The sequence below is a fragment of the Rhipicephalus sanguineus genome, chromosome 11 (assembly GCF_013339695.2).
Source record: "Rhipicephalus sanguineus isolate Rsan-2018 chromosome 11, BIME_Rsan_1.4, whole genome shotgun sequence".
Lineage (NCBI taxonomy): Eukaryota > Metazoa > Arthropoda > Arachnida > Ixodida > Ixodidae > Rhipicephalus > Rhipicephalus sanguineus.
In genome coordinates this window covers 144,116,287-144,140,095 of record NC_051186.1, presented here as the reverse complement: position 1 = coordinate 144,140,095, position 23,809 = coordinate 144,116,287, and the positions used below count along the sequence as shown (strand labels likewise).

Here is a 23,809-nt window from a genome sequence, read left to right as displayed (position 1 = left end):
CTCCGGGAGCTTGTGCGGAACATTGTGCGCGAGGAGCTTGAGAAAGTTTGCCACCCTACTCCTCAGCCGACCGCGAATGTTCTTGGGCACATGATTCGTGACGAGATTAGGAACGTGACCCAGCCATTAGTGACAATGCGCGCGGGAGCCCCAGCTCTGACTTATGCCGAAGCGCTACGGACTCCTTAGCCATCTATGGGACGTCGCTCACCCTCCGCTCTTCCTGTACTGCCACGACAATTCCCTGCTGCGACTGCAAATGCCTATGACATCGAAGTCCCGCGCAAAGTCACCCGGAAGTCAAACGTGTGGCGCACCTCCGATAATAGGCCGCTTTGTTACCACTGCGGTGAAGCGGACCACTTCTACCGCCAGTGCCATTATCGCAGAATGGGCCTTCAGGGATTCCACCCCAACGCACGTCGACCAAGCAATGGTGAGCGCCCACGCGAGATTGAGCAGTACCTGGCAGCTCAGCAGTCATACCCTCCTGCGCAAGGCACCAGTCACGTTCACCGTCTCCTCGGCGCTTCACCTCACCCAGTCGTTACTCCACGTTTTCTGATGTTCGCCAAAGGTCCCCAAGTCCTCGCCCACGTCAGGAAAACTGAGGACAGCGACCTCTGGGGGTAGGGCCGCTGTTGACCGACCTAACAAACATCCTCCGACGCGACCCGGTAACGACGACGACGACGATTTATCCGCTACGCCATTTTCTGATAACGACGCTAGACTTTCCGCTGATATTGCTGTAGGGTGATTCCACGAGAGATCGAACATGCCTGTCCGGTCGCAATTTTTGTTTCGCCTGGGTTTTTTATATGCGGGGTGTCTACCGAGTTGACATTTCTAAATTCCCTGAGTTTTCCAGGTTTTCCCTGAGTGTTTTTGCAAAATTCCCTGAGTGAAACAGAACTTTGTTTTATGTCAAGATGGGTAGAGACCATATCGCTCGGTAATGTCACTCTCTAATACGCACGTTAGAAAATAAAAACGACTTAATCCCATTTGAACAGTACATAGAACAGTTAAACCTCAATATCGCGAAGTTGGTAAAAGCAGCAACTCACTTCGTTATTTCCAAACTTCGTTAAACTGAAATTTGACCTTTCATTCAAGGCATAGTTACTGAAGGATTAATCTTAAATTGAAAAAGCCACAAGAATGCTCGACTAATATGGCGACATGAAAAAACTTTTTTTTTATTTTTTGCGTGAAAAAAATGAATTTTGTTGAGCCTGGGGTGCAGCAATCACAGTTAGATGCCTTGCCGGAGTGTCACATGTAAAGACGAAACAAATGCGGGTATAATGCACTGTGGAATTGCGCTTGTTCTGCTGCTGCGGGTTGTTGTCTTATCCTCGCGCGTTGCCCAGAGCAATGCAACGCCTTTGCTATCATGTTGCCCAGCCGAACCATTTGCTCTGCACGAACGCATAACATCGAAAACCATCCCACGTTAGAAAAAAAGAGTCACAGTTTCACCGTGAGAGCGAAATAGTAAATCCGATAGCAACAAACAGGAATTTTACATGAATATAGGCTAGCAGATCGCTCCCTCAGGAAACGCAGCCGCTGCACTTGGCTCAGGGGCGGATCTATGCATGGATCTATGCAGCGGATCTATGCATCTATGCATGGCTCAGGGGCGGATTCAGGTACCTAAAGGGGGGGGGGGGTACAAAGGCTGAAGCCCCCGCTCAGCTGTGCATTTTGATGGGTCACGCATACTTACAACAGCCCAGAGGGGATTATAGCGGTGCCTAAGAAGCCTTCGTTGTAAATGTGCATAGCGAAGCAGGAAAGGGTAGAGCGATGAGAGAGGTAGAGAGCAGGGACAACATTCTTTTTACCCCTTTTGGGCAGTGGCAGGCAAAGCAACATGAAGGGGGCAAACTCAACAGGCAGCCTGACAGAGGAGGTGGACGACAGGCACTGAAGGGAGGGGACGGGGGCTGGCTTAAGGGGGGCGGGAGTGGGGGTGTTATCGCCGCTACCGTCCCCCCCCCCCCTTGGATCCGCCGCTGCTATGGCTTCAACGGAAGTTTTGCAATAAGAGCACAACACCTACAAAGGTATAAGCCATCTACTGATCCCCACTAAAGATACCGCGACGCACGCGACCACGCTCGCTGGTACGAAGTACGCACTCCTGCCGGACTCACGCAGCCCCCCCCCACCTCCCCATCCCGCCGGCTCCTATCTCCATGTGCCCATCGCGCTAATGAGACGGAAGGCTCGTTTCATCTCTGCTTAAGCCCCGTTCGTCGGCAGCGCTCGCGCGCTTTCACTCGCACATGGAACATACGACGCGCGGGGTGATGTAATCGCAGTTTGGACTTGATAAGGAAGATCATGTCGAAGGCAAAAATTCGCGTCGGAGTGTCTATATAATTGCTATCGCAAAAAAAAGCAATATAGCTGCGGGCTAACATCGCATAAAAGCACGGCAACAGCCTGAATTACGGCACATCCGATTATGGTGGAAACGTTACTGTTTTCCGACATCGTGCGCCGAATCGAGCAAGTGGGACCAGTGGCGGTGTCGCGAATTTCGGTCGCCGCTATGCCTTGGCTCTGAAAAGCTTTGTAATTCGCTTTGTAGCAGACATCCACGTGGCGTGGCTGGTATAATTGCGAGCTGCAGCCCCCAAAAATATCGGTGGACTGCCTAAAACTTGTTTCAGCAGCGCCCTCATCGGGAAAAAAGAAAGAAAAAAGCTTCCACTTGCTGTGAATGGGCCCGTTAGTTACGCTAGCTCTCGCCTGGAAATTTATTCTATTCTTCACGGAGTCCTAAATCGCATCTTTGAAGCTCGGGATCAGAGCGAGTGAGCTCTCCGATAACAGCCAACAAGCGTCGTCTTTTTTGTCGCCGATCGGGAAGGCTTGCCAGATACCAGCCTTGTCGATGACATCCGCTTCCTGAACGATCGCGATCGCTTGCAAGATAACTCAAGCTCGTTAAATCTACTGCTACCGCTTCTACAACTAATCATGCTTGCTACTTGACAAGCGGCGATAAAAAAAAACATCGTATCGGGCGCTAACGCACAGCACGCGCGAGAAAGAATACAGAACTACACCGCGTAGTCACAGAACACTCTGACAACACTGCGCGATACAATGTGTCGTGGTTCATGGTTCCCGCATGCCACGCATTAGCCGGATTCTTTCCCACTTCACCGCTCCGAAGGCGATGACAGCATCGAGGTGCGCCACTTCCCCGCTGCCGCAGCGGTCGTTTGATTTGAAAAATGCGTTCCCAAAATATCGAGCCAGCGCTACGGCGACTTTCTTTCAATTTGAATAAAGTTACTGTGGATTTTTCCTGATGGGAGCACAATTTCCCTGAGTTCTCCCTGAGAATTTCCAGACTACCCAAAATCCCTGAGAATTCCCGGTTTTCCCGGTTTTCCCGGTCGGTAGACACCCTGAATATATTATGTGGGCACATTCAAAGTGCACGGAACTGAAAATTTTATTTCCAAGAAACGCTCCCAGCGCGCCAAAAAAATATTTGAAGGTGGCGGCGCGGGCCTCCTGTTTTTGCTCACTGCAATGTTTTCGGATTTCACGGCTGAATTTAGCGCGAACTATAAACGATGTGTCGAAAATTTTTTATAGTTCGCGCTAAATTCGGCCGTGAAATCCGAAAACATTGCAGTGAGCAAAAACAGGAGGCCCGCGCCGCCACCTTCAAATATTTTTTTGGCGCGCTGGGAGCGTTTCTTGGAAACAAAATTTTCAATTCCGTGCACTTTGGATGTGCCCACATAACATATAAAAAACCCAGGCAAAACAAAAATTGAGATCGGACAGGCATGTTCGATCTCTCTGGAATCACCCTGTAATGTCGACAATCGCCAAGTAACCGCTCTCGTGGATACCGGCGCCGACTACTCGGTTATGAGTGGTGAACTCGTGGCTGCTCTTCGAAAGGTGACGACACCATGGAATGGTGCTCCCCAGCTGCGTACGGCGGGTAGTCATCTGGTGACACCCGTTGGTAGATGCACTGCCAGAGTGCATATTGGTGACTCTACCTTCATCGGCACTTTTGTCGTGCTACAGGAATGCTCGAGGCAGGTCATATTAGGAATGGACTTTCTGAGAGAATATGGGGCTGTCATAAACCTTCGAGAGCTGCTGGTGGCATTTTCACGCGACACGAACTCACACGAAGGCGAATCCCGCACTGTCGCGCTGCGTGTATCCGACGATTCCGTGACGGTGCCGCCCCGTTCCAGTGTGCTGGTTACTGTGGTGAGCGACAGCGACCGAATGGCCCTCGGAATTGTAGAAAGCGATGTATCTGTCCTCCTGTCTCGTCAAGTATGCGTCGCCCGCGGCCTCATGGCACTGACAAAAGAGCCCGCTAGGGTTCTACTGACCAATTTCAGTGAGGAATACCAGCACTTCATAAAGCAGAGCGTTGTCGCCTACTTTGAGGAAATCAGCGACGTCAGAACCAGCCCATTATTTGCGGAACTATCCTCCGGTCCTCACGACGACAAGCAGTATACAGTCCAGTTCGATGTGATCCAAGCTGTCGGCTCCGCAGCAAGATAGTCTTCGCTCTCTTTTGCTTTCATTCCGCGACTGCTTCGCCACTACGTCGAAAATCAAGCAGACATCCGTTACCAAGAAAAGAATCTTAACCGAACCCACCGAAAGACCCATCCGACAGCACGCCTACCGTGTCTCCCGACGAGAACAGGACGCGATTCGCGAACAAGTTCAACAAATGCTTGCAGACGACATCATCCAGCCGTCTACAAGTCCATGGGCGTCGCCAGTTGTGTTAGTTAAAAAGAAAGACGGCACACTGCGTTTCTGCGTAGATTACCGCAAATTGAACGTCACAAAAAAAGATGTCGATCCGCTTCCTCGCATCGACGACTCGCTCGACCGCCTTCGAAACGCCAGATACTTTTCATCCATGGACCTGCGCAGTGGTTATTGGTAAATCTAGGTCGATGACCGTGACCGGGAAAAAACTGCGTTTATTACCCCTGATGGGCTTTTTGATTTTAAGGTGCTTCCTTTCGGACTATGCTCTGCTCCTGCAACTTTTCAAAGAATAATGGACACAGTCTTATCCGGTCTTAAGTGGCAATCATGTCTTGTTTATTTATATGACGTCGTCGTTTTTTCGGAGACCTTCGAGCAGCACCTTCAGCGTCTTCGTACAGTACTTAATGCGCTTCAAACGGCTGGTCTATCACTGAAGCCCAAAAAATGCCACTTCGGATACGAGCATGCAAGTATGCAGCTCGAGAAGGCTGAAGCTGAGACAACACCGAGTGCGGCAGTCAACTGAGCTGCAATCAAGATCGGCAGCATCCTCTCCCCGGACATCGGCACCTCACCCGGAGCGGCTGGCGACTGCTGGAGCGACGAGTACTGTGAGAGTCATTGCACGACCGGCCCGCCGTCTCAACCAAGGAGCCAGAGACTGAACGGTGCGAATCCGTCCAAGTACATCAGAAAGCGGCTCCCATGATCTGCTGACTGAGGCCTCGACGAGGAGCCAGCGTGGCGACGCAGCTTCCGACAGAAATCACAGGTGGGTCCCTGTTCTGTTTTCTCCAGGAGCACCATGGCGACTAGGGTGACCAGAAGTCAGAGGGCAGAGGGGACTAGTGAGAACCACGAGCTAGATCGTGATGAGGCATCGGTAGATACTGATAGCGCAGATGTGCGTGTTGTAGAAAGCGCCGATCCAGCTGTACAAGTTCGTGCAAAGGAGCTGGAAATAGAAGCGCTAAAGCTCCAAATCGAGCTACAAAAATTGAAGCTTCAATCGCACACGAGCAATGAAGTTGGGCGGAGCGACAGGTACGGTTTGGCGCGGTATGCGGATCAGTTGCGAGCAGTTCTTCCGCAAATGCCGGTTTCCGATGAGCTCGTGCCGGCGTGGTTCTGAAGCGCTGAAAACATGCTGAGAAGCTGCGAGATCCCTGACGAGGTACAAGGCGCTATCATTGTTTTAAATTGTGATCACAGCGCAAAGTAAGACACGAGACAGAGAGCAACGCTGCTCTCTGTCTCGTGTCTTACTTTGCGCTGTGATCACAATTTAAAAAAATGGAATACCAACTAGCCCGTACCCAGACCTTGCTATCATTGTGCCGTTCTTGAACGAAAATAGCCGCACATTGGTGGCAAATCGGGCTGATGACCGAGTGCTTTCGTACCAGGAGGTTCGCAACCTTATCCTGCATGAATTAAAGCTCACCCCTGAGGAGTAAAAGCGCCGCCTCTATGCCTGCCGGAAGGGAGATGAGACGTGGGGGCAGTTCGCCACAAGGCTCGAGATTTTACTAGATTATTATCTCCGCAGTAAAGAGATTAGTAGTGTTCAGGAGCTGCGGGCATTGCTCATATCAGACCGAGTCAAGCAGCTGATGCGTGAAGACATGCGTGCGTATGTGCTACAGCACGAGACGGCAGAATGGCTGTGGGGGCAGTTCGCCACAAGGCTCGAGATTTTACTAGATTATTATCTCCGCAGTAGAGAGATTAGTAGTGTTCAGGAGCTGCGGGCATTGCTCATATCAGACCGAGTCAAGCAGCTGATGCGTGAAGACATGCGTGCGTATGTGCTACAGCACGAGACGGCAGAATCGCTGAGACCTCACGACCTGGCGAAGCTAGCACAGAAATATGACGAAAGCACGTTTACTAGAAAGTCGAGTAAAACAGTCACGGGTAGCTCGAGGAATGGCGAAGTGTTCAATCGCCGCACGACAGACAGGTCATTGCAGGGAAATGAGAGAATGGGTGTCCGATGCTATGCATGCGGCGAGAACGGGCACTATCAGTGGCAATGCTCGCAAATGACAATTCCAGCCACTGAGCAGGGACAAAATCGTCTCCCTCAGGAGAGGCTCGCTGCGAGGGCAGCATGCGAACCGGCGGCGGAGAGCATAACAACCGAAAGGGGCACGGCTGGTAGGTCGAGCTTAACATGGATAGAGTTGGTAAGTGCGGGGCGCAGGTTTAACGCGTGCTTAGATTCAGGAGCGGACATAACAGTGATCAGGGGAGAGTTAGTTCCGGAAGTAGCGAAACTCCAGGAAGTAGGGAAAGTGCGATTGAGGGGAGCATTCGGGCAGGCTGTCCCCGCTGATTTGATGTACGTCCCTTTGGCACTGCACATTCCAGGGGGAGATACTACTCCGGAGCTGATGGAACTGTGCGCGGTTACTGAAAAGCTCGCGTAAGGAGTAGACGCCCTCTTAACGCCGGACACGCTAGAGAAGCTTGAGCAGATTCGAAGAAACTCGCGGGAACTGGTGATTCATATTCTGAGGGCGGAGCAGAATGCCGCCGAGGAAGTTGATCACGAAGATGAAGTGAGTGCTCAGGAGACGCCGGAGCACCGGCTAGATTCAATGGGGTCTACAATAGAAGGACAAGTAACGACGAATCAGGTGGGTAATGAGATGTTCGCAAAAGAGCCACGGGAGGACAGCTCCCTGCGATTGCCATGGGAGCAGGCACGTGAGGGCACACACGGAATGTTCATAGAGGGTGGTTTATTGTTCCACCGGGAACTCTTGAACGGGAGGCAGTGTAATCGGCTTGTCTTACCTGAAACACGTCGCAGAGAAGTGTTGGAGCTCGCTCATGATGCACCTTGCGGTGGCCATTTCTCAGGAAAGAAAACGAAAGAGCGCGTTCGTAGTGCATTCTTTTGGCCAACAATGCCCGCGGATATCAAAAAGCATTGTCAATCTTGCCTTACCTGCCAGAAATTCGCGAGTAGAAAGGTGGCCGATCGAGTGCCATTCACTCCCCTCACACGACCGCAAACACCATTTCAGGTTGTATACATCGACTGTATCGGTCCCATAGAGCCTGCATCTTTACGCGGCCACAAGTATGCTTTGTGCATGATTGACTTATGCACGAGGTGGCCCGAAGTCATTCTGCTTCGAGCTTTGACCGCGAGTGCAACTTGTCAGGCGCTGTTAGATATTTTCTCGCGGTATGGGGTACCTGAACTTATATGCAGTGATCAGGGCACGAACTTTACTGCAGCGTTGACTAAGGAGCTGACAGAAAGACTGGGGGTGGAGGTACGGTTTTCAACGCCAGAGCACCCACAGAGTAACGGATTAGTGGAGAGGTGGAACGGAACATTTAAGGCGGTGCTGAGACATGTTATACACGACCATGCCCGAGATTGGGACCGCTATATACCATGTGTCCTGTGGGCGTATCGCGAGATTCCTCATGAGATAACAGGCGTGGCACCGTTCGAGCTAATGTATGGTCGCTTGGCCCAAGGACCATTAAACATACTACGGAAAAGCTGGACGGGAGATTGGCAGCCGCCAATAGGTCTAAATAAAAGTGCAACTGCATATTTGACGGAGCTCCGTGCGCGAATGACAAAAGCAGCGCGTCCAGTTGACAGCCGCGCGGAACGAATACAGCAGATGTACACTGAGAAGTATAACCTTCGAGCTAGGCCAAAAGAGTTTGACGCGGGGGAGCAGGTACTGGTTCTTGAGACAGGTCACGTGGGAAAGATGCAGCCGAGGTGGAATGGACCCGCGGAAGTGGTGCAGCAGGTGCGGCAAGACAGCTACATCGTCAGGTTTCCGGAAGGTGCGGAAAAATGGGTGCACGCCAATCACCTCAGAAAGTACTACGTCCGGGTACATAACGCGGCTGTAGTGTTTGAAACAGACGAAGAGTTCGGCAATTTGGAAACAATTCCGGAGTGTAAGAGGAGAGGCAATGGCATACTTACAATGCTCCAGGAAAGTACACACCTGTCTAAAACGCAGGCACACGAATTGAGTAAAGTATTGAAGAAGTATGAGCATACCTTTTCAGAAAAGCCTGAAATGTCTAAAGTGGGTAAACACAAAATTACCCTGCTTCCGGGCACGACGCCAGCGAAGTCCTACCCCTACCGTGTGTCGGTAGCGCTGAGAGCGGAAGTGGAAAGACAGGTATCCGAGTTGAAGGATTGGGGCTTGATTTACCCCATCGAAAGCAGCTCTGCGCACCCGGTTGTGTGCGTTTCGTAGAAAGACGGTACGATGAGAATGTGCGTTGATTACCGCCAATTAAATACAGTCACAGAACCAGACAATTTCCCAATGGGTAAAACGGCGGAATTGCTTTATGAAGTGGCTAAGGCTAACTACATAACGCTACTTGACATGACTCGAGGCTACTGGCAGATACCGGTCGAAGAGAGCTCGCAGAAGCTTACTGCATTCGCGACCACAAGTGGTCTATACGCGTGGCGAGTAATGCCGTATGGGCTGCGGAACTCTGCCGCGACCTTCCAAAGGATTATTAATGAAATACTCCAAAGGCATAGAGGCTATTCGTGTGCTTACATAGATGATGTAGCAGTGTACTCGGAAAGCTGGGAGTCGCATGTATGTCACTTGGAGGCGGTGTTGGCCGCTATAGCGGAAGTGGGTCTAACGATTAACCCGGAAAAGTGCAGGCTCGCACAAGCGAAGGTTAGGTACTTAGGGCACGTCGTTTGTTCAAGGTCTCACTCCCCCGACCCCGATAGGGTAAGTGCGATAGCGCAGTTGAAAACACCGCGTACAAAGAAAGACCTGCGAAGCGCGCTGGGGCTCTTCAATTATTATCGGTAATATATACCCGCGTACTCAGAAATAGTGCGCCCTTTGACAGACCTGACAAACCGCCGTGTACCCAACATCATCGCGTGGAGCTTAGAAAGTGAAAGGCCATTTAATGCTATTAGCTGGCCCTGAAGGCCGTGCCTTCATTAAGTGCTCCACACCTGGGTAGGGAATTTGTGCTAACGACAGATGCTTCGGAAAGGGGTGTAGGGGCCTGTTTGGCTCAAGAGACAGATGGAGATCAGAAACCTATTGCATTCCTCAGTAAGAAGCTCACTCCTCAGCAGGCAATGTGGTCGGCTATTGAAAGAGAGGCATTCGCTGTTGTGTGGGCGCTTGGACGATTGGACACTTGGTTATTTGGCGCCAGAATAAAGGTGGTGACTGATCACAACCCGCTGACCTACCTGACCCGCTCCATGTCATCCAGTGCACGCCTGACCCGATGGGCCTTGGCATTACAAAAGTATGACATCACATTTTCTCACATAAAGGGATCACTTAATAAGTGCGCCGATGCCTTGTCGCGGTTGGACAGCGGGGATTGCTAATGGAAGATAAGGGTGACTGGAGGGGAGGCCGTTATTGCAAACTTTGTTTTTGGCCAGTACTGTCACACGGACCCCGTTGTGAAATGAGAGTATGTCAGTTTTTTTTAGATTAGCCAGAGAGCAAGATCATTGCGCCTAATGGCGAATTCCACCGGAAGTCCTGGAGCGAGCACTCGGATTGTACCAAGCCAAATCTGCCAGTGGAACACGTGAATGCTCCGCGTGAGGTCGCTCCGGAAGTTGTTTATGCATACGTCACGTAAATTGGCTCAGGGAACTATTTCTGCTTCAGCTCTGTGCGTTTCCATGGGTCGCCGCTGCAAAGCGCCCATTTCGACCGAGCAGTGGCGTAAAGCAGGCGTGCCATTTTCTTGTGTTGCGCTGACAAATATGGACGAGCACATGGAAATCTCTTCTTCGATGTAGCCGATGATCTTCGGGCGGGCGCAAAGCGGGTCAGGGAACATTTCTTTAAGCATCATTTCGTAGAGCACGTACGGTTCGTCGTCATCGCTGGTGCTTCAGAACTCGTGCTCTCGCTGTCGCTCAGAGTAAAAAGCAAACCAGAAGCTCGCCCAGCAGAGTCAAACAACGCCATTTTAGGAATGTAAACAAGTGCACAGGGTGATCAGACCCCGCTTTAAACACGCTGAAGACAACCGAGTCGCCCGACTGTACCGGAAATTACGTCACCGCGTTGCCGGAGTTCCGGCGAAATCCACGTCTGCAAGACGGAGCAACTCGGAACGCTCCGTCGCGGAGTGGGTTGCTCCGAATCTGCCAGTGGAAAACGCGAACTTGCTCCGAATCGACCAGTGGAACGCAGATTCTGGAACGCGGAGCAAGAAAGCTTGCTCCGGCTCGACCAGTGGAATTCGCAATAAATGTTGACTGATTGCCATGGTGCTTCAAGGAATGTACAGCACAGGGTCCAACCTGCGAGGACGTTCCAAACAGGCGGTGTGCCTGCTTGAGTGCATTTTGGTGTGGGTGTGTGTGGATGTAACAACCCCTCCTCGTGCGATTATGCATGACTTCATGCGCTGGACTGAACACAAACATTAGGGAAGGGGTGCATCCGGCATGACGCTCGGTAGTGATCGCGGCCGGCCTACCGGGGCGGCGCGACGCGCTTTGTGTTTCCCTCTAGTGCGGCCGTGGTGCCCCGCCACGGTGGTCTAGTGGTTATGGCGCTCGACTGCTGACCCGAAGGTCGCGGGATCGAATCCCGGCCGCGGCGGCTGCATTTTCGATGGAGGCGAAAATGTTTGAGGCCCGTGTACTTAGATTTAGCTGCACGTTAAAGAACCCCAGGTGGTCGAAATTTCCGGAGCCCTCCACTACGGCGTCTCTCATAATCATGTCTTGGTTTTGGGACGTTAAAACCCCATGTATCATCATCATTGCGGCCGCGGTGTTCAATCACATTTTAACATGCCGCGGGATGGCGACCAATTTCTTCGTCCAATATGCGATGCTCTTCTGGCTATCACACCTCGTTCTCTGATTACGCTTTCACCGTTAACTACTATAGCTACCACAAGTGTTTGTTTAATCGTTTAACATGGGCGTTAGTCGTCGAGATGGAGATGTGCCACCAATCATCAAAGTGGGTGCATCCACGTTAAACGGTGCTATAGCTGCCATATATCAATATACATTGTGCAAACTCTCTCATATCAATGTACAGTATACATTCAGTTACTTCTGCAAGGGCACGCTTTACTTTCGTGTTATTCCGATTCCTATGACGGAGGGATCAACCATCTTTTTCCAAAGTTTCTAGACCTGGCGTGGCTCTGTGGTAAAATATGCGATTGCCACGCAGAATGCTTGGGATCCGATTCCTGCTGGGATCCTAATTTTTCTTGTTTGCATTCGTTGGGTCAACGCTGCCGATGCCGGTTTTTCTTAATGCTCTCGCATTAAAGTTACCACTGTCTGTTCTCGCCGTTCCTGGGTAGATATTTCACTTAACAAAACACGTTGCGGGGCTAGTTGGTGACACATTATTTAAAAATTGTAGCGCTATATTAGACGAGGACAAGAAGAAAGGTACATGACAGGACGGGCGCTGACTCCAACATCAGTCAGCGCCCCGTCCTGTCATGTACTTTCTTCTTGTCCTCGTCTAATATAGCGCTACAGTTTTTTAATAAGACTGGGTAGATATATACTACCCAGTCTTATGCTACCCACATATATATATGTGGCGCATACCCGTACACCACGGCCCGCGGTAAACGGGTATGTGCCACACGTGTCTGGGCGAAAGGGTTTGACGACGTACGCGACAGGATTTTCATGTTATTTATGTCATGACCAGTCATAATCGTCCACTCCTCTTACCCTCCCATGCCAATTTTGGTCTACAACAAGTTAAGGAGACGATCAGGAGAGCCCCAAGACGTAGGCGGCTAGACAGACAGACAGATAGACAGATAGATAGATAGATAGATAGATAGATAGATAGATAGATAGATAGATAGATAGATAGATAGATAGATAGATAGATAGATAGATAGATAGATAGATAGATAGATAGATAGATAGTGTAAGCAATCGAGAGCGTCATCGATGCGTGGCAACCCGCAACCGACCCGCAAAGCGCTCACGCCGGCGTTCTGAAGACCTACAACCGCCTGCGTCAGCGATACTATTGGCGCGGACTGTATTCATTTGCGTGCAAGTATATCCGCACTTGTAGCGCCTGTCAGTGACGAAAGGCTCCACCCCAACGACCAGCCGGTACACTTCAGCCTCTCCCGTGCCCGGCGCGTCCGTTTAAGCGCGTTGGTATTGATTTATACGGCGCGCTTCCCTCGACCACTTCTGGGAACGGATGCATTATTGTCGGCGTAGACCACCTCACGCGTTACGCAGACACTGCAGCTTTGGCCAAGCAACAGCCAGAGAAGTTGCGTTTTTCATTCTACGCAACTTCGTCCTGCGCCACGGCGCCCCGCGCGAACTTTTGAGCGACAGAGGACGTGTTTTCCTGTCCGAAGCTATTGAAGCATTGCTTGTTCAGTGCAATATCGTTCACCGCCTGACGACCGCATATCATCCACAAACCAATGGCCTAACCGAGAGATTTAATCGCACTCTCGGTGATATGCTGACGATGTACACCGCATCCGACCAGACCAATTGAGACACCGTTCTTCCTTTCGTGACATACGCGTACAACACTGCTACGCAAGCCACCACAGGATTCTCACCGTTCTTTCTTTTATACGGACGAGAGCCTTCATGCACGCTGGACACCATGCTTCCTTACACACCTGACGCATGCGAGTACAGCCCAATCTCCGACTTTGCCAGGTACGCAGAAGATTGCCGACAGTTGGCCAGTTCATTTACGACAGAAGACCAAGGTCGCCAGAAGCTTAGGCGCGACGACGACGGACCTCTTGCTCTTTCAACACAGGTGCTCTCGTCTGGCTTTGGGTACCGTCGAACACTCCTGGACTTTCCTCCAAGTTACTAGCCCGATAGCACGGCCCCTACCGCATTCTTCCTCAGACTTCTCCGGTCAATTACGAGGTCGAGCCCTTGACACCATCTGACGACTTGCGCCGTCGAGGCCGAGAAATCGTCCACGTGTCTCGCATCAAGCCATATTATGACCCCGCTATCTTGTCAACGCCTTTAGTCGCCAAGATGACTCCGCTATTCTCCGGGGGCCAATGTAGTGAAGAGAGGACGGCGAAGAAACACACGAGCAAGCTAGCAAGCAAGCAAGCAAGTCAAGAGTAGCAGGGGACTCCAGCTCGCGCTTGCCCGAATTTTGGGCTGCTTGACGCCCGCCGCTCTCCGACGCCCTACTCTAGACGCCTGTTGACATTCCCTGAAGACGCGCCAATAAACCACGTCACAATAGATAGATAGATAGATAGATAGATAGATAGATAGATAGATAGATAGATAGATAGATAGATAGATAGATAGATAGATAGATAGATAGATAGATAGATAGATAGATAGATAGATAGATAGATAGATAGATAGATAGATAGATAGATAGATAGATAGATAGATAGATAGATAGATAGATAGATAGATAGATAGATAGATAGACAGACAGACAGACAGACAGACAGACAGACAGACAGACAGACAGACAGACAGACAGACAGACAGGCAGACAGACAGACAGACAGACAGACAGACAGACAGACAGACAGACAGACAGACAGATAGATAGATAGATAGATAGATAGATAGATAGATAGATAGATAGATAGATAGATAGATAGATAGATAGATAGATAGATAGATAGAAAGAAAGAAATGCTCATAGTGCCTAGGGTTCGCTAAGAAATGGTTCGCATTTATTATGCACTTCATGCATAGTATCTGCCTCCCTGCACCGCAAACAATGTGGCGCGCAACTTACCAATATCCACCAGCCGGTCATATACAGGCCTGGTGTCAACAAAGTAGCTGTAGAATTGCGGCCCGGATGCCCCCAGCAAATCCAAGAGCACCATCACCTCCTATAGCGGGAAGAGAGACACCAAAGCCTCACTACACATTGAACGCTCTTGTTAATGGGAGACTAAACAATTTGAACACAATTTCACTGTTACATCGCAGTGAAGGGAGCACATAGGTGTCACGTGCACAATAACAATTCACAATTGTTATAGCGCGAATTCAGGACAAAGACAAACGGTAGACGAAGACGAGCGCTAACTTCAGACTAGGTTAATTGTGCAGAACACGAAAATATGTAGATGGCACAACAACGTGAACAAAGATAAGCAATGCAAAGATGAGCAAGGCAAAAAATTCAAACACCAAAAACGTACAAAAAAGAAACCTAATGAAACATCAAGAAACACAAAAGACCGATAAACCAAAAAAGCCACAAATTCAGCCTAAAATGTACGTTGCACAACACGCTCCTTTCTTTGTATGTCTTATGTTACCGGACCATTGCACGTGTACCAGAACCGCACCAGAAACACGAACATTCGAGATTAATTTAGGACCGTGTCTTATGCTTGAGCGCGCAAACGCGACCAAATGTGTTCATTCTCGAACTAACGCGGCACCAGCGATAAGGCTCAAATAAATGCCGACACGCCTTGCCGCGGTTGTTTTATCGACGGCTGACGCTCTGCTCGCCACTATCACTGTACAGTGTGTATTGCTGTAGTTTGAATTTCCGTTTCCCGGCCACAAGTTCGGCCAAATAAAGAGTTTCATCTTGGACACGCCGACTACTGCCTTCGTCGACGTGACGACCCCGTGACATCTGGTGGAGGTGCTGTTCGTGCATGTTCCGGACACCCCCGTCAAGCCGTGAACCCAGCCCAAGTCGCAAAGAAGACATCGACACGAACAGCGGAACGAGCAAGCCACAGGCAACAAGGTCTACCGCCTGAGTACGGGCCTCTACCTGAAAACACACGGCAAATCAAGAACGTCACCTCGACCGCAGTGACGATGACACCCACTGCGCCGCCTGCACCGATTCTGCTCCGGCAACCCAGGGAGCCCTCAACTTTCCGTGGATCATAGATTGAAGACCCAGAAGGCTGGCTGGAGACGTGTTACCGAGTCGCCACCTCCAACAACTCAGACTCCAATGAAAAACTACGTCACGTCTACATCTACTTAGAAGACGCCGCGAGGACAGTTCGGGAACCGAGAGTCTGCGCTACAGACCTGGTATCTCTTTCGGATGACGTTCCTAAGCGCGTTCACGAGCGTGCTACGAAAGCAACGGGCCTCAGCTATGCTGGAGACCCGTGTGCAGCTGCCCAATGAAAACATTGCCATCTATACAGAAGTGATGAATCGCCTGTTTCGACACGCCGACGCAACTATGCCCAAAGAGAAGAGTCAGGTTCCTCATGCGGGGTGTAAAACAAGAACTCTTCGCTGGATTAATAAGGAAACCGCCGAAGACGGTCGCTGAATTTGCTTCGGCGGCTTCGACAATCGAGGAAACGCTTGAGATGCGAACGCGGCCATACAACCGCAGCTTCTTGGCCACAAGCTACGTTGACGTCCAAGCGCTAGAAACCGCCGATCTGCGTGACACGATCAGAGCATTACGCAAGATGAGCTGCGAAAAATTCCAGCTTTAGCGCAACGTCAGGCGAATTGCATCACTGACGTCATGCGCGAGAAGATCCAGCAATCACTGGGCGCTCCTCAGCTGGCAGAACCGCAGCCGCAAGCTTTGAGCTATGCTGCTGCAGCCCGCAGTCATGCTCCTCCCCAACGCCTACGCCAAGATGCCAAACCGCCGCAGTATCGACGCCAGACGGCGCCGCCGTAACCGACGCCTACCGTCCGTCTGTTGGCCAGCGCTACAGCTTTAGGAAGACCGACGTTTGGCGCGCCCCTGACCGCTGCGGGGAAGCCGGCCATACCTACCGTCGTTGCCAATACCACCAGATGGGACTACAAGGCTTCGCTGTCAACGCGCCGTTTGCAGAGCGCGGTAAACGACCACGTGACATCGCCGACTACTTCGCAGGAGCGCAATGGACCCCCTGAGGACCTTCCCGATCACTGTCGCCAGGCCACCATGTCTCTCCCCAACGTCGACCGTACAGTGGCCCAACCTGGGGCCGGTCACCTAGCCCCTATTCGGAAAACTAAGGGCAGCAACCAATGGAGGTGCCGTTGCTGCACGACGAAACACCGAAGATCCTACGCCGCCGACGACACCGCCGCGACAAAATCTAAAGAACACGCCGCAAGCCGAACGGAGCCCTGACGCCGAAAAGTCGAGGCCCGAAGACCTCACGACGCATTGTCGAAGCAGCGGGAGAAACCGACGCAACCGTGATCCGACGCCGCGACCTAACCGCAATGCTAGGCGACGAACTAGCGACCTCGACGTTCTCATCGGTGGCCACAGCGACACCCCTCTCGTGGATACTGGAGCCGACTATTCCGTCATCAGTGGGCCGTTCGCCGCGAAGTTTAAGAAAGTTAGGACTGCTTGGGAAGGCCCCGAAATCCGTAACGCTGAAGGTCATCTAATAACGCTGTCTGGAGTCTGCATAGCAAGAGTCACCATCAATAATCGCACTTATCCTTCGAGCCGTCACCTTGCAACATTGCTTCAGGGATGCCATACTTGGCAAGGACTTCTTAAACCATCACGGCGCCGTCATCGACCTAAGAAGTAAGTCGATAACTCTGTCATCGAACAAAGCGACGCCGCCGGATACGAACCCATGTGAACATGCCCTGGACGTGCTCGAGGATCGAGTCACCATTCCGCCTAGATCCAGCGTCCCAATTCCCGTCGGCACCGTAAAAGCTGAAGACATCGACGGTGTCATCGAGACCTATCAGCGTTTGCTGCAAGACCGTGACATCCGCATCGCAATAGGCATTGCTCGGTTGCCTGAAGGAAAACGAAGCCTGATGCTAACGAACTTCGGCCAAGAATGGAGACACCTGAGCCGGGGCACGACGCTGACACGGCACGTACACTGACCAAATGAGAAGAAAACGTCATTAAAGATACACAGACAGTAGCGAAATCTCCTTATCTAATAAAGCAACAGAAAGATGGATGATGCACTTGTCTTTTAGTCTATCGATCCAAAGGGCCTCAACTATTTCCCTCGCAGTCTTGTTCCGGTGCTTTAACAAAATGCCAGTGCCTCCGGGCTGAGGTATGCACCCACATTCTTTACAGTGCATGGCCATATGAGTACTAGGGCGACCTTTTAGGCTGGACAAATGTTCCATTAGTCTAGTGTTGCAGCAACGCCCAGTCTGCCCCACGTACGCGTGACCACACGTCATAGGAATGTTATACATGGCATTAGTCGCGCAATCCACAAACTGCTTCTTGCTCGGATGTTTGATACTGCATTCTTTTTTTTTGTTCGTTCCTTGCTTTCGAACATCTTTTTCACCTTGGAACACACCTTTCTTATCTGTGTGAAACGCCGTGTACATAAGGAATCACTGAAACATTGGAAATTCGTTGATTTTTTTCTGGGATTACCACCCCACAAGCCTTCTTCCTGTTCTAATTTCTTCATTAGCCTAGAGCATGAAGCCTTCAGAATTCGTGATTGGGTACCCGGCTTCTCGCAAGCGATCAACTTGCTGAAGAAACACGGTGTTCACAGTATGAAAACATGACTTTCTTAACGCAGATATGAAACAAGACATGACAATACCATTCTTCACAATTCTGGAATGGTTAGATGCGAAATTCAAAAGCGGCTTCCCCGCTCTAGGCGAGAATTGCCAGCACACATGCCCCGGTCCAAATTTTAACTTGATATCAAGAAACTGCAATTTGCTTCCTGCAGGTACTTAAGACGTAAATGTCAAGCCTTTTCCCCGAGAATTGGAAGGCATCAACCGCCTTATTCTTGAACCCTTCCTTGTCCTCTTGTCTGCCCAATATCAAATAGTCATCAACATACCTGTATATGCTGTATTTAATACCTTCTAAATCATTTTCGAGCTCGCTGTCAATACTTCCCAGAAAATGCTGCTGAGGATAGGAGCCACCTTAGCACCAATGCACACCCCCTTTGCCTGTATGTAAGCTCCATCACAGAATTCTACATTCGTGTTCTGTAAATAAAAAAGCAAAAGTTCTAGGAAGGATTCAACTGTCATCCCACACGTGCTGCGGAAAGCAAGTTCATCGTTTTCCTTTATGACGGAGTCGTTAACTGAGCTCAACATGAAACGTTCGGTGTAATAGAAAGTCCGACAAGCAGTTCAGCATCTTTCCGCGGATTCCTAGATCCGCCAGGTCTCGTAAGATACCATATTTCCAAGTTGTGTCATATGCCTTTTCAAGATCGAAAAATACCGCTAAGCAGTGCTGCTTGTCCAAAAAAGCTTCTCGTACTAGGTATTCAAGGCGGACATGTGGTCGTTAGTCGAACACCCTTTCTTAGAGCCACACTGATGGACATTTATTAAGTTATCAGTATCGAGGACGCACGTTAGCCTAACGTTAATGATGTTCTCGTAGGATTTTGCTACACAACTTGTAAGTGCTATGGGTCTGTAGCTGGTAGGTAATGCAGGGCCTTTTCCAGCTTTCAGAAAGGGAATGATAATAGCGTTTTTTCTAATTTCTTGGCATTCTTCCAGTCGCCCAGATAATGTTAAGTGCAACAATGTCTTCACCGCTTCCTGGGACAGATGGGCGAGCATTTGGTAATGTATTCTGTCTGGACCAGGTGCTCTTTTCTTGCCTTGAGAAAGTACACTGTTCGTTTCCTGAAGGGTTAAGGGGGCGTTGTATGATTTGTCCTTAAAACCTGTTGTGGGAAACTTGTTTTTCCAAAGACTTTATGTTTTAGGAAGGCTGTCGAATAGTTGGCTGAGCTTGAAATGGCGCAAAAGTGCAGCGCTAGTAGGTCTGCCTGTTCGTCTAAGGTTGTCTGGATGCTAGGAGGTGAGAGAATGGGGATGGCGTATGAACTATAGTTGCCGTGAAACTTGGGCACCTGATCCCACATTCTTTTAGATGTGGTAGAGCTGTTAATTGATGAGACATACTTTTTCCGGGAGAGCTTTCCGGACTGCCTGCGGATAAATCTTGCGTTTGCCCTTGCCTTCTTAAACAATAGGAGGTTGTTTTGTGTACGTTATCTACGAAGATTCCCCAGGCCTTGTTTTGCATTCTCTTTGCCCGTGTGCGCTCGCTCGTCCACCAGAGTTTAAGTCTTTTTTTATAACACCAGAGTATTGCGGGATGGTTTGTTCGGCTGCTGCGAGTATGCAGTTAGTGAGTGCCTCATTCATTTCATCTATGCCTAAACCGTCAAGCACCTCGTTTAACACGAAAGTGTTTTATGCGGGGGTCCACCAAGTACATCCGTCACGGATATGACGTTGATAAAATGGACGCCAACGGGTGAGAAAGAAAAAACCAAGAAAAAGATACCCCGCTGGGAATCGAACCCGCGACGGCAAGCGCCCGACGCCCTACCGACTAAGCTAACTCGGGAGATGCTAGACATGGCGCGAACGCGCCTTATATCTTTCGCACATTCTCTTTCGCGGCGGGCGGAGCGGGGCGGTGCCGCCGTCTGTGAGATGTGAAAAGAAGTAATGCTTCACGATCGACACTTACTAGCGCTTACTCCGAGATTGCACGCGATATCGGAGGTCATGGTTAAAGCGTCTCGGTACCAGAGAGGTAGACTGGCCGCGCTGGCGTCGCCGAGGCACCCTTGACGCAGTTACGTTCTTTGCCTTTGGCTTCGTGTTAGCGTGCGTCGGCTCATCGGGTGCACCAACGGGATTTCTCCGCCGCCGACTGCTTCAATGGCGCGAGCACCGACTAACAAAACTGCTGCAATATGCGTTGCAGAAAGGACGCGATTTCGACGGGCGAATGTCGTGCCTTGGTGGAGCGAGAGCAGCGCCTGAGAGACAGAGGCCAGGGGGACGCACGCGTTTGCGGCTCAGGCTACGAACCTCTACCTCCCGTGTTGCTGAAGCGCAGTGTGTGTTATGTATGCATGAGCACAGGCGTCGGCTACCCATTACTAGAAAGCGCACACCGTGCCGTTTCTCTCCTTAATTGACGACGCTTTGCAGAAGTGCATACCGGATACCAGTGTTGATTATGAGCGTGTTGATATCATCCTTACGCGGGATTCACGATTCGCTGTGTCCAAATATATGTTCACACCGTCAGCTACCACAACGGTTTAATCATGATCATGGGCGTTAGTCGTCGCGATAGAGACATGCTGTCAACATGGGTGCATCCACGTCAGCTGCCAAACATAAATAGACATTGTACAAGCTCTCATATATCACTACACAATAAGCACTACTTCTGTGAAGACACGTTTCACTTTCGTGTCATACCGATCCTATGACGGAGGGATCAGCCATGTTTTTTTTAGGGCGGCTTTCTTAGTGAACAGTGCCCAGTCTGCCAGATGTAATTTCTAACGAGGTGGCCTCGATGGAATAGTAGGAAGGCTTCGCTTTAGTTTTATAATAGCGGGCATGTGGTCGCTACCGTAAACTTTGTCTATTACCCTCCATTCAAGGTCACAGAAAAGCGACGGTGAGCACAGCGCCAATCTAAGCAACTCGTAGCTCCCGTGCTGGGGGAGCAGTAGGTGACGCTACCCGTATTTAAAAGACATACGTTGTTGCTCAGAATAAAATCTTCGAGGATTTGTCGTCTGAGGTCAGTTGTACTCCTTCCCCAGAGCGTTCCAGGCGCGTTAAAATCCCCTGCTATAAGAAAGGGTTCTGGCAGTTGGTCCAAAATGTGCTCCAAATCCCCAACCGTAAATATGCATGTGGAGGAATACAGACTGAACATATGGTGACAGTTTTATGAGCTAAAAAAGTGACGGCCGCGACCTCTATGTTACTGTTGACCGTTATGTCTCTTGTTGCGACACCGCTTTTGACCACGATGACCACACCGCCACACAGCCTGCTAGTGTGAACGCGGTCGCACCGCACTACGGTGAAACCTTCAAGAAAATGTGCATGCTCTTCTCCTAGATTGGTTTCCTGTAAGCATGGCCATTCGAGAGAAGGTACTTAGCATATCTCTTATGTCATCTAGGTTATGAATGAGTCCTCCACAATTCCAATGGAGAATAAAAGCCATTTTGGAAAGGATACTTGAAAAGTAAAGGAAAACAAAAAGTAGTGAATAGGGATGGAAAATTTGAGGTGACATGTCTGCTGAAACACGGTAATGAAAAACAAAAAGAAACCATAACCTTTTAGGTTGTGGTACAGGAATTTTGTTTATTTTACAGAGCCTTTTTCAGGCCCTGTAATTGGTGTTCTGTCCTTGTTGGAGCGGTCGAGCGAAGCTCGCCGCTCCTTCGGCGCTTTCTGCGCCATTTGGCTTGAACTGGTGTCCATAGCCTCCTGCGATGCACTGGACGCCCGCTCCACAGAGCGATCTCTGCGTCGCTTAGACTTCACCTCGATCGACGAAGTCTTTGCCCCACCGAACCGGAGGTCGGTAGGACCCCCATGGCCTCTTTGTTGCCCTGGCTGCTGCCAGAGTTTGTGGAGGTCACTGGTGTGGACAGATTGACAGTTGGCAGGGCAGCGATGGCTCCTCCTACCGTAGGGGCAAGTGGCTTTAGCCTGGGCACGCTAGGCGCGATCCGGGCTACCGCCAAGCGCCGTTGTAGTGCCGCCCCTCGTTGCACCACTTCGGCGAAAGATGTTTTTAGTGGGAATGATGACGAGATCCGTTGTCTTGCTTCCCGAAACGTGATGTATTCCTCAACTTTTATAGTGATTATTTCTTTTTCTCTCTTCCAGGCTGGGCACGCTCTGGAGTATGCGGGGTGGCTACCGTCGCAGTTTGCACAAAGGAGCTCGTCATGACTGCAGTCGTCAGCACTGTGACCGGTTGTGCCGCACTTAGCGCAAGTCAGCTGCCCTCGACAGCTCTGGATGTCCAAATCGCTGGCATTTGAAACAACGCCTCGGGTTTGGAATGAACGGTCGGACATGGAGTTTTACATAGCCACTTTCAAGAGTCTCGGGCAATGTGGTTGAGATGAAGGTGAATATCAAGTGCTTCGTTGCTATTTCGTTGTTCTTACGTCTGAGTTTAATGCGCTGGACATGTGTTACACCTTGTTCCTTCTATCCATCGAGGAGTTCTTCATTCAGTGTCATCAAACCTTCGTCCGATACCACGCCCTTCACTGTATTCATGGTACGATGCGCGCTGACAGAGACGGGGATATTACCAAAGGCTACGAGGTGTGAGAGTTTATTGTACTGTTCCTTGCCTTTGAGTTCGAGGAGAAAATCTCCACTTCCCATCTTCGTGGCCTTATAACTGTTTCCAATGGTCTCTTTCAGGCACTTGGCAACAAGAAAGGGTGAGATTGCGCTAGCTTTCGTAGACGAGTGTTCGCAGTAGAGGACGTGGTATTTCGATAAATTTTCTCCGTTTTTGGGCCAAAGGAGTGAAGTTAGGTCGGTGCGTACTCTTTTCGGGGCACGATCGGTTACAGGTTTCGAAGATCCCATGGGAAAAAATTCGGCAGATCCCACGCACTGTGTGAATCGATGTAATGCGAAGCAGCCAGCAAGGAGCTGCATACATCGCCTTGTTTGTCTTTGAGCCAAATGAAATCATTCATGCCATGGCATCTAGTCCACCATATATCGCATGTTTGCCATGCACGCATGCATGCACAATCTAGTGTACACCATGCCAATGAAACGCATATTCTGGTATATAAATGCATGACCTGTCGTTTATGTTCATCACGCACTCGTGTCATGCCATACCAATTTTGGCATATATCACGTTAACAAAACGGCCGGAAGCGCACCATGACAGTGGCATGTAAATCATACCGCACATGACATGCATAACATGATCCGCATGTTAAGACCTCTCATTTATGTTCGTCATACAGTGACATCGCGCGATACCAATTTTGGTGTATATCAAAAGAGCAAAATGGCCGCGAGTGCACCATGAGTAGAGCATGTAAATCATGGCATACATGACATGATTATTATGGTTTTTCATGTTACCACCTGTCACTAATGTTCATCACACAGTCACATCGCGCAATACCAGTTTTGGTGTATATCAAGCTATCGAAACGGCCGCGAGTGCACCATGAGCGTGGCATGTAAGTCATG

The 23,809-nt window shown here is 50.2% G+C and overlaps 1 protein-coding gene across 3 annotated transcripts in view; it reads right to left on the bottom strand.

Moving 5' to 3' along the window:
* The window catches only part of LOC119375584 (glutaminyl-peptide cyclotransferase), a 354,571-nt gene that overhangs the window by 87,833 nt on the left and 242,929 nt on the right, over positions 1 to 23,809 (bottom strand). For all 3 annotated transcript variants that reach the window (XM_037645800.2, XM_049420407.1, XM_049420405.1), the window contains one exon: positions 14,580 to 14,679. In XM_037645800.2, the coding sequence (XP_037501728.1) occupies positions 14,580 to 14,679 (100 nt within the window). The remainder of the gene's footprint in view (positions 1 to 14,579; positions 14,680 to 23,809) is intronic.